The sequence below is a fragment of the Chiloscyllium plagiosum genome, chromosome 11, assembly GCF_004010195.1.
Source record: "Chiloscyllium plagiosum isolate BGI_BamShark_2017 chromosome 11, ASM401019v2, whole genome shotgun sequence".
NCBI classification, from domain to species: domain Eukaryota; kingdom Metazoa; phylum Chordata; class Chondrichthyes; order Orectolobiformes; family Hemiscylliidae; genus Chiloscyllium; species Chiloscyllium plagiosum.
In genome coordinates this window covers 65,213,481-65,228,163 of record NC_057720.1, presented here as the reverse complement: position 1 = coordinate 65,228,163, position 14,683 = coordinate 65,213,481, and the positions used below count along the sequence as shown (strand labels likewise).

The following is a 14,683-nucleotide window of genomic DNA, read 5'->3' as shown; positions in this document are numbered from 1 at the left end:
GGACATGTTGATGTCAATGTGTGTCCCAGTTCAGTACAATCTGTCCTTTCTGTCAAAGCAGCTGATACCTCAGTTACTGATGTAGAAGGTGACCCATGCAATAACAACTATTGCTATTTAGTGTTTAGGGAGACCCCACAACCACCCACAATTCACTGAGAAAATTTAACCACTATCTAAGGATTAATTCTGTCTTCAGCTTTTCTATTATGAAGGGGTTGTCCCGTTTACCCAATTCATCATCAGCAATACACCATCCAATATTTCCCCCTCAACTTCTTCAAACATTGGAACCTAGGAAAGGTGATGATGACCTGAGGAATGGTGTGGAGTGGTAATGGGAAACCAAACTGGATTTGGTCATGTATGCAACAGGGCAATCATGCTTAATTTAACCAATCCATCATACTGATGCAAAGACATAGCTCGGAAATTGATTATCAGTTTTGCACACTAAATAGAAAAAATGACCAATACTGTAACATTGCAACAAAAAAAGTACAAAAAATTGTGACATAAAAAGTAATGCATTCATGACATACAAAGGAATTGCAAGTTATTTACCTGTACATATGTTCGACCATCAGATTTTGTGTTTCCATAGATCAAAAGGATTTTACAAAAATATGAAAGTACATTGGTTTCATTTGCTCTAAAACCAGGAAATTCTAAACATCTGCTAATATAGAGAGTTTCATTACTACCAACATTAATTTCAAATTGTCATTGATATATTATGCTTCCAGTACATTAATAAACTCTTGTTATGAAATGCCGAAACTAATATTGTTCAAAACCCTTCAGTAAATGAATCTCAGAGCTGTGCAGGAAAAGAACTTTACAGAAACTATACATTAATATGTCTGGGTTTGGGTGAAAAGCAAAAATTGAGACCTTGTTTAGTGGTCAATTAGTTATTCTGTTACATATAATGTACAAAAGGTTATGTGAGATCTAAATTGGATTGGATCACATTCACAGGTATCAAAATAAGATAAACTTAACTAGAGGTTTATAACTGTTAGACCATTACATGCAAACAAAGCGCACCATTACAAACAAAACCATTCATAGAAAGGTTTAAATATCCTCCAACACTCTTCACTTCTTGCTTTGACCTTTGTTCATCCCACCCCCTTTGCCTCATCATTGCTACCATGGATTCTATTTGCTGCCCTCTGAAATTCCTATCCCAAATTCTTCGGTCTTCAATTCCCTTGAGGCATTCTTTGAAATGTGTCTATTTGGCCAAGTGTTTGGTTATGGAAATGTGTTGCTGGAAAAGCGCAGCAGGTCAGGCAGCATCTAGGGAACAGGAGAATCGACGTTTCGGGCATTAGCCCTTCTTCTTCCTGAAGAAGGGCTAATGCCCGAAACGTCGATTCTCCTGTTCCCTAGATGCTGTCTGACCTGCTGCGCTTTTCCAGCAACACATTTCCATCTCTGATCTCCAGCATCTGCAGACCTCACTTTCTCCTCAAGTGTTTGGTTACCAAATGAAATTTCTCCTCTTACAATTTGATATCAACATTTATCTAATCAAATCGCTGAGGCTTGTAATAAACATCTTCCTTTTTCCCATCTTGTTCTCATTTCTTAGATCCTTTTCATATTCGTATGATTAGTTTAATTTTATGAAAATTTCCTGTTGTCTAAAATGAATGCATCGAAAGAATGAAAATTCCTAGATGATATACAAAACTATTTGAACATAGGTCACTGGCCATCTGGGAAACATATTAAACCACAAAAAACAACTATATTAGACATGTGAAGATGCTGCTGCTTTGACAAGGTTATGTCGTCCTTGGCTTTTTTTTCAAAGATGTCATAAAAGCAGTGATTCTGAAAATTCTGCCTTGGATGGGTTTTAGGGCCAATTTGATTATAGTTAACATATACTGCCTCAGGCAAAAGGCTTCTAAGTTTAAAAAACACTTACACAATGACGAGGGAGTGGCCAGTTCTCCCAGCTCAGCCTTTCTCTGGTTTGATTCGGTTTTGGCAGCCTGGCTATTCACTGAAAGCAGTCAGGCAGTTTTAGAACATAGAACATAGAACGTCACAGCACAGTACAGACCCTTCAGCCCTCGATGTTTGCTGACCTGTGAAATCAATCTGATGTCCATCTAACTTACACCGTTCCACTATTATCCATATGTATGTCAATGCCAATTTAAATGCCCTTAATATCGGCGAGTCTACTACTGTTGCAGGCAGGCCATTCCACATGCCTACTCCTCTCTGAGTAAAGAAACTACCTCTAATATATGTCCTAAATCTATCACTCCTCAATTTAAAGTTATGTCCCCTCGTGTTAGCCTTCACCACCCGAGGAAAAAGGCTCACTGTCCACCCTATCTAACCCTCTGACTATATTATACGTTTCAATTAAGTCATTTCTCAACCTCCTTCTCTCCAATGAAAATAGCCTCAATTTGTTCAGCCTTTCCTTGTAAAACCTTCCCTCCATACCAGGCAGTATCCTCGTAAATCTCCTCTGAATCCTTTCTAAAGCTTCCACATCCTTCCTATATTGCAGTGACCAAAACTGTACACAATACTCCAGGTGCGGCCTTACCAGTGTCTTGTACAGCTGAAACATGACCTTGTGGCTCCGAAACACAACCCCTCTACCAATAAATACCAACACACCATATGCCTTCTCACAACCCTATCAACCTTAGTGGCAACTTTCAGGGATTTACGCACCTGGACACCAAGATCTCTGTTCATCTACATTGCCAAGAATTTTACCATTAGCCCATTACACTGCATTCCTGTTACTCCTTCCGAAGTGAACTACCTTACACTTAAACTCCATTTGCCACTTCTCAGCCCAGCTCTGCATCTTATCTATGTCTCTCTGTAACCCACAACTTCCTTTGACACTATCCACAACTCTGCCTACCTTAATGTCACCCGCAAATTTACAAACCCATCCTTCTATGCCCACATCAAACGCCTTTTAAGGTTGCTGATCCAAGAAACAACTACATGGAAAAGGGTGTTCAACGCTGCCATCCGTCTCTTTCTCTCCAGTAAAACCCATGTTTGATTTCACCTTTTGTGCCAAGGGATGTTTGTGGGGATTGCTGTAAGCATTTGGAATAGCATCATTAAATTGGGATAATTTGTTGGGTTTTTGTATAGGTTAAGTTATTTGGTGTTCTGTTCTCTTTTGTTTGTGCTTCATTTGGTAATCTAGTAAATAAATTTTGCTTTGTTTAAAACTAAGTGGTTTGACCAGCTGCATCCTTCCTAGAATATGTGCGTTACATCTACCTAAAACAACTAGCAAAGTTAGGGTCTGGGTTACTTTCTTGAAATGTTTTGAGGGGGTTTTGCTGGGTCCCTATCAGACAATATCTGTCAAAGTCCAATGTGGAAAGTGTCAGAACAGATGTTAATAGTAAAATAAATACTTAACAAGAAATGAAAAAGTTATTGATGATCAAGGCAGCAGGACTAGAGGTTAAGCAAGTACTAAAGAATGGAGCAACTTGCAAGAAACTCAATGCAGAAGTGGCTGAATGTAAACTGTCAAATGGGAATACATCAATGCTAATAGACACTAATGCTACAAACTTTCTGCCAAAAAAAAGTACTACCCCACCCTAACCCTGCCACAATAGTTGACTTCAGCAGTAGAGCCACACGAGGTTAAAGGATCAACTAAGCAACAGATACAATGTTGATTAGAAAAGAACTGCACCATTCAGTCCATCATTCTTGTTCCTCCTTCAATTAGAGATTGGTTGATTCATTTCTCAGCTCCATTTACTAACTTAATTCATGGAAGATCAAGATGTAGAATCAGTTTGGATGGACCTATGAAATAACAGTGGATGCAAAACATGGGTAAAATTGGCAAGTTCACAGCAAATGGTGCTGATAAAGCAGTGCATAGTTTAAATCAGAAAATTAGTGAGGCATGTAACAAGGATAATACAGTAATTATGGGGGATTTTCAATCTCAAAATAATTGGGCCAACCTAATTGACATTAATGCTGTGAAGGATGTATTCCTGCAATTGTATATGACAGTGTTTGTCAGTGTTTTTCTTGGTGTGATCACATTTTAATGCTCTGGACTTCACATGGCCTTTATTACAGGAGGATTTCAGTAAAGAAATAAAGTTGTTTTGCTGTAGTTGTATAGAACCTTGATGGAACTACAATTGCAGTCTTGTGTACAGTTTTGGCCTTTTTACCCAGGAAAGGATATACTCACCATGGAGGAAGAGCAATGAAGGTTCACCAGACTAATTCCTGGGATAGAGGGCTTGTCCTGAGAGAAGTACGCTCTATTCCATATCTCTCTACACCCTTTTCTGATAACTTGAAAACTTCAATTAAACCTACATCTACAGCTTTTAGGGGAGAAAGTAATTCTTAAGTTTATTCCTAAAAGGCCTCTGCCACAGATAACAGTTTCTCCTCACTTGCCCTCCTGAATTCATTTATCATTGAAACCATCTCAAACATATCATCCCTTAACCAGTTAAACTCAAGGAAATACAACCAAATCCTGAGGTTTGAGGTCCAGAACTCAATGCTATGGGCATGTGTGACCAATGAGCTCTGTTTAACAGAACCATAATTTTTTATCCTTTGTTTGCCAACAGGCTCACTGGCCTCTCTGATTACTTTTCCAGCTCACCAGCAGCCCCATCGCCTTTTTTGATAATTTTCCCTGCTCACATTCTAGAATCTCTCCCCGTTAAAAGAAAATCCATTTGAATTTGTTGGATCCAAAGTGGCTGCCTTCATATTATACCACAAATTCAAACTCTCTCCAATTATCCCACTCACATAATTTCTGTTTTGTCTTGTAACTTGCTTTTCCATTTCCTTCCTGTTTGGCTTTTGGAAAAATATCATCTGCAAACTCAGATAGGCAAATTTATTTCCTGAACCAAGTCACTGGTGCATTGGCCAATACATATCAACATTATTAAAATAGATTGTTATTCTGACTATGTGTTTGTTGAATTAAGCTATGTGAAATCTCGCTGCTGCATTTCCAACATCAGAATAATGACTACACAAAAAAATTACCATATTGAATATTGTCAAAAATCACTAGATAAAAGCAATAATTTAACTTTAATTTATGTGGTAAGAAGCTGTACACCATAAAGATTTGTAGAGATGATCATTGAACACAAAATCTACTAATCAGAATACATTTCCTTTATGAAAAATAGAAATTGCTGGAGAAACACATCAGGTCTGGCAGCATCTGTGGAGAGAAATCAGAGTTAATGTTTCAATTCCAGAGGCCTTTCTTCAAAGCTGTTCTGCTGAAGAGCCACTGGATTCAAAATGTTAACTCTGATTTCTCTCCACAGATGCTGCCAGATCTGCTGAGTTCTCCTGCAATTTCTGTTTATGTTTCAGGTTTCCAGCATCCGGAGTTCTTTGTTTTACATTCTCTTTATCCCAATTCTCTCTCTCTCTCTCTCCCCCCCCCCCCCTTTCTTCTTCTTCCTTCTTATTAATTATCAACCCATTTCACAAGATTCCCAATTCCACATTCTCTAATTTTTGCCAACAATCGCTAGTGTAACAGTTTATCAAGTAAGATTTGGAGGTTAATTTAGGCAACATCCATATTAATTTAGACAACATCCATATTAATTTAGGCAACACCTACAGACGTTCCCCATCTGTCACCCCATTAATGCCAAACAAAAAGTACTGAGCTACAGAAGTAAAAGTTTGAGTAGATTATGTCTCAGCTGAGTTTAGGACAATGAAAGGTGATTTTTTAGAAACATATAAGATTCTAAGGGGATGTTGCCACTCATGGAGAGAGTTGGCTTAAGGTGATAGTCAGATCAGCCATAATCTTATTTAAAGGTGGGCAAGCTTAGTAGCTGAATCACCTACTCCTGTTCCAACTTATTACAATATTATTGTATTATATTATCATGTCTGAAATCCATCCTGATCCTTTTTAATCAGTATAAAATGTCCAAAAGCTCTTTCATTCTGCCCCCGATGAAAGAGTTCAGTAACTTCGCCACAACTTACATTGAAAAGGTCAGGTCTGTGAATTCCAGGTTCCACCCTCCCTGCTCTTTGTAATGAGCTAATTAATTATTGTTTTTATTGAATGCATGCCAAGCTGACGTAGACTTCTCTTTGCAAAAATGACAGTAAATAAAATGTTAAACCTACATTAACTCATTTTAATGTAAATCACAATACTTTAATGTAACAAATCTCAAAATCCTTTGTGTAATTAAATTGATAGCAAACAAATCAAACTGACGAGCAGAAAGTTTGATTTAAAAATTAATCTACAACACACCAGTTGTAGATGTTTTAAGTTTGAGTTGTATGGGCAGATAGAATTAAATCTGAAGTCATAAAACACACAAAATTAAGCAAAATTCAATTGCTTAGTTATGCGTTTGTGTTTGTGTGTGTGTGGAGAGCATTTCTGCTGCCAGCAATACCTTGTTAGATAAAGGTTTATAATTTATTAATCACACAACGCCAGGTTATAGTCCAACAGGTTTATTTGGAAGCACTTGCTTTCAGAGCGCTGCTCCTACACATACTCCTCACTCATACACTCTCCTACAGACACACAAACTCACGCAGACCCTCTCTCATACGCTCACACATACATTCCCACACACACCCTCTCACAGACTAATATCCCTTTACACTCACACACACTCTCTCTCTCAGACACTCATAACCCTCCTCTCTCTCTCACACAGACACATGTGCACACATACATATATAAGTTTGTGCGGTGAATTTGTACTTGCAGAATTACATTTTACTTTGCTCAAAAACTGCATGAATCCATGTAAGATTCTGTAAACCCATTTTTTAGATTAGAATCAGTCTGACCATTGTGGCACAGACAGCCTCACAGGGAAGTCACACCTTCAATTCATTATCTGGGCTGACACGACACCAATTGTTAAAGTTCACTTGAGAATGCAACTTTTTAAAAAAAGTTTTGTGATTTACATATGAAAGAACTGAAACTAACATGGTCATTCTCAAAGATGAGAGACTTAACAAACAATCCATGTCTTTTTCAATATATAATTTCAGTTACATCACACTTTCAGTTACATCACACTGTAAACTTTTGCTATAAATTCAGTGTCTTACAATCTTATTCTCCACAACCACCTGATGAAGGAACAGCTCCGAAAGCTAGTGCTACCAAATAAACCTGTTGGACTATAACCTGGTGTTGTGTGATTTGTAACTTTGTACACCCCAGTCCAACACCAGCATCTCCCAATTATAATTTACTGTTACTTAGAAACATGGGTTTTAAAGTAGAGTTAAATGGGTTTTTGTTTTTGAGTTCTGGGAATATCAATTACATTATTTTTAAGGGTCAGAACTCATTTTTTCAACAGTGGGTCAAAACATCATTTTCAAGACATCATGTGATTTAAGCTAAATGACTGAACATCCCATTCGATGAGGTAATTGCTTCAGTGTTTATCAAATTGAACTTTTACAAACTAGAAGAAGACAGATGAAGTCGGCAAAGGCCAACAAAGGAATCCTGAAGAAGGGCTCATGCCCGAAACGTCGATTCTCCTGTTCCTTGGATGCTGCCTGACCTGCTGCACTTTTCCAGCAACACATTTTCAGCTCTAATTTCCAACATCTGCAGTCCTCACTTTCTTCTAATCAAACTATCAAGCCAGGTCTCAATCTGGATTCAGTTTGTCCAGTATTACTATGAATTGGGATGATAACACTTGTGATCCGAAAAACATGCTCATAAAATTGGATTCACTGAAAATCTGGTACAGAAGATCTGGAGACTAATTGCCTATTTGTAACTTTGATCAAAAATAACAACTTCTATTTATATAATGCTTTCAATGTAGCTAAACATCCAAGACAGTTTACAGGAACACAAAATTTGGCACCGAGCCACATAGAACAATTTGGACATAAGAGTTTGTTCAAAGATATACATGCTGTCCAGGACTTTTGGAAAACTGGCCCTCCAATGTGTGATTTTAAAATAAAAATGTATTCTTATCATATTTCCTTCCAATTAAGTGCATGTCTGAGTTTATTTTTCCCTTCATGCTAATATCAATCAAATATCAAGCTGTGAGTCAATGTTTGCTTTGGGCTTATTAAAAATGGAGAAACATTTAACTTCATTGTGCACAGATTTCCGAATCAATAAACAAGTAATTAATTCAATGGTGGCTTTCCCTGTTTATCACTCCAATCTTAAACTGGAAGCAGTAGTATTCTTTGAAAAGATTTGCATCATTGTTTACAAAAACAGAAATTGGAGAACCATAGAAAGGGTCAGAGATGCATGTCAGAATCCTTTGGAAATGCCAACAAATTGATTCCATGGAAGTCTGAACTTCCAACAGGCAATTTCCTTGATCCCAGAACCCTCCAAAAAAGTCTCAGATTCTGAGTGAGTCATATATGCAGATAGTTCTGGCTTACTTAGCTGGATAGTTACACAGAAAATGTTAGGCATAAAACTTCTGATATAACTCCTGGGTAGCTACTTTGTACCAACAAACCCACATACTACTAATGACTCCAACTTCAGTCCCCTGATCAAAAACAGATTTAGCTAGGCAGTAGATTTTGACATGAGAAAATTACCAAAAGGATACCTCACATCTGCCTCCACTCAGGAGAAGGAGGATGTAAGCACAGAATTTGTGGAGAGGAACTGTGAGTTTCTTGAGCAGATTGACATTGGGAGTAAGGGGTTATTGGAGGATTTGGTGGGCTTAAAAATAGAAAATCCCCAGGTACAGATTAATGTATTCCAGGATTCTTTGAAAGGCAATGGACAAAATTATAGGTCTCTGACTCAAATGTTTCATTTCTCTTTGCCAGAGGACTGGAGAACAGTTAGTATAATTCCACTTTTCAGGAAGGGTGATAGAGATGAACCAGGAATGACAGACCCATGAGTCTCACATCAGGAAACTACTGGAGAAAATTGGAAGGAGAGAATTACATGCGATTTGGAGAGGTGAGGCTTAATCAGAGATAATCATCATGGCATTATCAGAAAGAGATCATGCATAATAAATCTGATAGAATTTTTTGAGGAGGCTACCTTCTTTTTCAATCTCCTATGGGGATCTGGTGGGAAATCTACATAAACACATCAATCACACTATCCTGAATTACACACCTGGGCACCTCCTCAAAAGGGATTTGTCAGATGGGCAGACCAATGGCATTTGCAATTTAAACCTAAAAAGTGTGAGGTGATGCACTTTGGAAGAAATATCCCAGCAATTAAGAAGAGTCAGGAGGCAGAGTTGATTATGGTAGCCGTTACAAAAGAGAAAGTGCTAGAAAAGCGAAAAGGTCTAAAAATTGATAAATCTCCTGGCCCCGATGGGCTACATCCTAGAGTTCTGAGAGAGGTGGCTGAGGAAATAGTGAAGGCGCTGACTGTGATCTTTCAAAAATCACTGGAGTCAGGGAAAGTCCCAGATGATTGGAAAATTGCTGTTTTAAACCTCTTGTTCAGGAAAGGATCAAGACAAAAGATGAAAAATTATAGGCCGATTAGCCTAACCTCGCTTGTAGGTAAAATTCTAGAATCCATCATTAAGGATGAGATTTCTAAATTCTTGGAAGTGCAGGGTCAGATTAGAACAAGTCAGCATGGATTTAGTAAGGGGAGGTCATGCCTGACAAACCTGTTAGAACCAGGGAAACCCAGTGGATGTTATCTATCTTGACTTCCAAAAGTGCCTCAAGGGAGGCTGCTGAATAAGGTGAGGGCCCATGGTGTTCGATGTGAGCTATTGGTATGGATTGGGAATTGGCTGTCTGACAGAAGACAGAGAGTTGGGATAAAAAGTTCTTTTTCAGAATGGCAGCTGGTGTCAAGTGGGGTACCGCAGGGTTCAGTGTTGGGGCCGCAGCTGTTCACTTTATACATTAATGATCTGGATGAAGGGACTGGGGGCATTCTGGTGAAGCTCGCTGATGATATGAAGTTAGGCGGACAGACAGATAGTACTAAGGAAGTGGGGAGGCTGCAGAAAGATTGAGACAGTTTAGGAGAGTGGTCCAGGAAATAGCTGATGAAATTCAACGTAAGCAAGTGCAAGGTATTGCACTTTGGAAAAAAGAATACAGGCATGGACTATCTTTTAAATGGTGAGAAAATTTATAAAGCCAAAGTACAAAGGGATCTGGGAGTGCTAGTCTAGGATTCTCTAAAGGTTGATTTGCAGGTTGAGTCCATGGTTAAGAAAGCAAATGTAATGTTGTCTTTTATCTCAAGAGGGTTGGAATATAAAAGCAATGACATGCTTCTGAGACTTTATAAAGCTCTAGTTAGGCCCCATTTAGAATACTGTGTCTAATTCTGGGCCCCACACCTCAGGAGGGACATACTGGCACTGGAGCATGTCCAGCAGAGATTCACACAGATGATCCCTGGAATGGTAGGCCTATCATATGATGATCGGCTGAGGATCCTGGGATTATATTTATTAGAGTTTAGAAGGTTGAGGGGAGATCGAATAGAAACTTACAAAATAATGCATGGCTTAGAAAGGGGGGATGCTGGGAAGTTGCTTCCATTAGGTAGGGAGACTAGGACCCGTGGGCACAGCCTTAGAATTAGAGGGGGTCAATTTAGAACGGAAATGAGGAGACATTTCTTCAGCACATTTCTTCAGCCAGAGCATGGTGGGCCTGTGGAATTCACTGCCACGGAGCACAGTGGAGGACGGGACGTTAAATGTCTTCAAGGCAGAGATTGATAAATTGTTGATTTTGCCAGGAATTAAGGGCTACAGGGAGAGTGCGGGTAAGTGGAATTGAGACGGCCATTACCATGATTAAATGGTGGAGTGGACTCGATGGGCCGAATGGCCTTGCTTCCATTCCTATGTCTTATGGTCTTATGGTCTAAGTAAAAATGCAAGTGAGTAATCAATGAATGGCAAGCCAATAGGAGGCTCAGAAGAACAGAGGGATCTTGGGGTTCTTGTCCACAGATCCCTGAAGGTAATTAAGAAGGTATGTGGGACAATTGTTTTTATTAGTTGTGGTATTAATTATAAGATCAGGAGGTTATATTGGAATTACAGAACTTTGGTTATGCCACAGTTGGATTATTGTATGCAGTCTGGTCAACACACTACAGGAAGTACGTGGTTGCAATGAAAGGGGTTCAGAGGAGATTCGTCAGGAAGTTGCCTGGAATGGAGCAGTTTAGCTACAAAAAGGACTGGATAAGCTCAGGTTGCTTTCTTTAATGTAGAGAAGGCTAAGGGGAGTTCTGACTGAGGTGTGTAAGATTTTGAGGAGCATGGACATGGTGGATAGGGAGCAGATCCCCTTAATTGAAGGTCAATAATGAGGTGGCATAATTTTAGAACGTAGGTTAGGAGGACTAGAGGTGATTTGAGGAAAACCTCTTTTATCCAGAAGGTGGTGGGAATATGCAATGCACTACATGAAAAGGAGTATAGACAGGAAAACTCACAAACCTTTAAAATGTACTTGGGTGAGCACTTGAAATGTCGCAACATTCAAAACTATGGGCCAAGTATAGGAACATGGGTATGATAACCCCTACAGGGCCCATGGAGAATCACAAATTAATCTCCTGATGCATGTCTGAGTATGAGTTCCCTTGGTAACAGGCAATGGCCAGCCCAGCCAAAACTCATCATCTGAGCCCTTTTTGAGAAATCTTTTGTTGTGTTTTTGGCTGCAATTCAGCTCTATGCTCCTGATGTTCGGACAGCCATTACAGAGAGGTGTGGGCCAGTCACAGGACCTCCTCGTGGGGTCTGCCCCAAGACCCAGTCACACTGGCTACTTACAAGTCCAGGTAGTGGACTGTGTTATTTGCTGACTGTCTGCCCCTCTTTCACAACCATATTCATGTCCAGGTGCCCTTGGATAGGGAGAATGCAGTGTCCACCAACACTCTGATGTTTTTAGAGAAGTAGGCACCAAAGGGGTTAGAGTGCTTCATCTCCCCATCTAACTCCATTTTGATTTAGCCCCTTCCTGCACTCCCTACCCCCTCCCTCACTTTTGATGATATGCGTTGCACTTAATGAGCTTTGCATGTAAGTAACTAATTGGCTACGCGGGCGATTTACTGGTGGCAGTTAATAGCTAAAATGAAAATGAAACTAAAAGAAAGTCTCGGTGATTTGCTGATGGGGAAAATAAAACCCATTTGGTTGTGCATGATAGCACTTCCAGATATATGAAAATAGGCAGATCCAGGAATGGGTTTGCAGAACTGTCTGTACTAGGTTGGACTAGCCTATGTATGCCATGAATAGTGGCTATATTTTGGTGTTCAACAATTTACAATGTTCCTTTCCAGTTGGGCTTCCTGATTGGGATTAGTGAAGATAGCCTCGATGGGGAATGATTGTGTGTTTGCAAGATGCTAACCAAGTGCCTTGGCAGATGGCTGTGTGATATATCTCTATGACAATGACTCCCAGAGCATTTCAAAATGTAGGGAACAGAAAAATGAACACCTTTGCATAACTGTTGGAACAGCTCACAACTAAAGGATCTTCGGGCGCACACAGGTCAGCTGACATCAGATATTGAAGTTGGCATCTTTTAGTGTTATGCCTTCGTCCACAAAGCCAGTTGGCAGCCATTGAGTGGTTTTGAATGCTGCAGCACTGGCTCAAACCAAAAAGCCCTGACACGCGGGCATAAAGACATTATTTAGCAATCTGGTGAAATATACTTGTTACATCATTCGCATACACCAGTCCATTCCTGTATAATCTAGTAACACTGTAAACTGTCCATGATCATTTTGGTCATCTAACACTGTAGCAATGAACGCCCACTATCTTGGGAGGGTGAATTTAATTAAATCTAGGCAGTCAATCACTCCCTTTTACGTAAGCAAAATATTTAGAAAAACACTAACCTGGGTCTTTGGTTAATAAAATATGACCCTTGGCGTTTTACCAAATCAGGGAGGAGAGCTAAGTGTCTTTGAAAGCTGCAAAGATCATAAGTATAAAATTAGCAAAATCAACTTGAATTTGCACAGAGGCTAAGCTTTCACCAGTGGATCTATAGGAATAATGGAAAGGAACTCCAGGGCTCGATCCCATTCCTCAACAACATCACAAGTAAGACAACATGATTTTTCCACTACAGAAAAGATTATAAAAGCGAAAGATATGAAAAGCAAAACCTTCAGCATGAACCAGTGCAAAACTATGCAAATGAGAAATACGATGAAACAGGATTCAAAGAGGAAAAAAGAGAGAAATGAGAGAGCCCTGTCAGAAAGCTCCTTCAGTGCTGATGGTAAGGTGACAAGCTCCACCGTGGTGGACGTGGACAATGTAGTAAGCTCAGATGAAAGTGAGGAGCAGATTGCCTTGATTGAAACTGAAGCACGAGAGGAAGGTAAGAATTGGTTGTGGGAAATGGAAAAGGAGAGGCTGCAACTGTGGAGAGCAATGGCCTGCACTTAAATAAAAAGATAAACAATTCTTAGTTCGGAATCAGGTTTTGTGTCGTTCCAATTCCCCATGTTTATCTTTTCAGGTTTTTTCAATCCTTTTCACTACAAATCCACAAATCATTTATGTCAGATTGAAATCAAGATCGGTTAACTAATTTTAAAATAAATGCAGATGTTTTCAAAACGTACAATTGCAAACTTTGAAGATCTACCATTTTTGATATCGTTCAATTGCTGAAAAGAGCATCTTCTGGTTAAAATGCAGTTCTTAAAAAAAAGTATGCATTCTAACTAACTACTCTTCCCAACACCCAGTGAGCCTGTACTGTCACAGTCCCTGCAAATCGTTTCTCTTCAAGTATGTGTGTAATTTCCTGAGGGGCTGCACTGAAGGTCCTCATGAATTCTCCAGTTGCTGGGTAGAACAGTGAAGAGATATACGCTCATTTCTGTCAGCTGAAGGAATAAACTGTCACCCTGTTAGTGCTAGTTATAATGATAGGCCAGCTGAGGAATTCCTAAAAGTTAAGGATGCCACTCCTTTACCACATAGATCTGTGCAATTTACAAAAGTCTCTGGCTACAATGGTAGTCAAGCTGTTAACTTTAGATTAGGTTTTAATTGATGAGAGTGCTTAAACATATAATGTCTTCTGTCCGACATACAGGGTGTCCCTGATTTTCAAATGTAGACTTACGAATGCTTGTACTTACAAATGTGATTATGCAGGGGTGTAATTTTAAAGTTCTGACATATGAACATTTCTTGTGTTTAAGAATAGCTACTCCCAGTGCTATGAGCTAGTGAGGTCAGGAATAGGAGGATAGGGCAGATGAATGCATGGCTGAGGAGCTAATGTATGGGAGAAGGATTCACATTTTTGGATCATTGGAATGTCTTTTGGGGTAGAATTGACCTGTAAAAGAAGGACAGATTGCACCTAAATTGAAAGGGGACTAATATACTGGCAGGGAAATTTGCTACAGCTGCTCAGAAGGATTTAAACTAGTAGGGGGGGAGCGGATGGGACCTAGGGAGATAGTGAGGAAAGTGATCAATCTGAGACTGGTACAGTTGAGAACAGAAGCAAGTCAAACAGTCAGGGCAGGCAGGGACAAGGTAGGACTAATAAATTAAACTGCATTTATTTCAATGCAAGGGGCCTAACAGGGAAGGCAAATGAACTCAGGGTATGGTTA

The 14,683-nt window shown here is 39.5% G+C and overlaps 1 protein-coding gene across 2 annotated transcripts in view; it reads left to right on the top strand.

Annotated features, from left to right (window-relative positions):
- The first annotated feature begins 13,074 nt into the window (after positions 1–13,074).
- LOC122554482 (podocin-like) overlaps positions 13,075–14,683 on the top strand; it is a 70,895-nt gene continuing 69,286 nt past the window's right edge. For both annotated transcript variants that reach the window (XM_043699583.1, XM_043699582.1), the window contains exon 1: positions 13,075–13,425. In XM_043699583.1, coding sequence (XP_043555518.1) covers positions 13,095–13,425 — 331 coding nt within the window. In that variant the 5' untranslated portion in view covers positions 13,075–13,094. The remainder of the gene's footprint in view (positions 13,426–14,683) is intronic.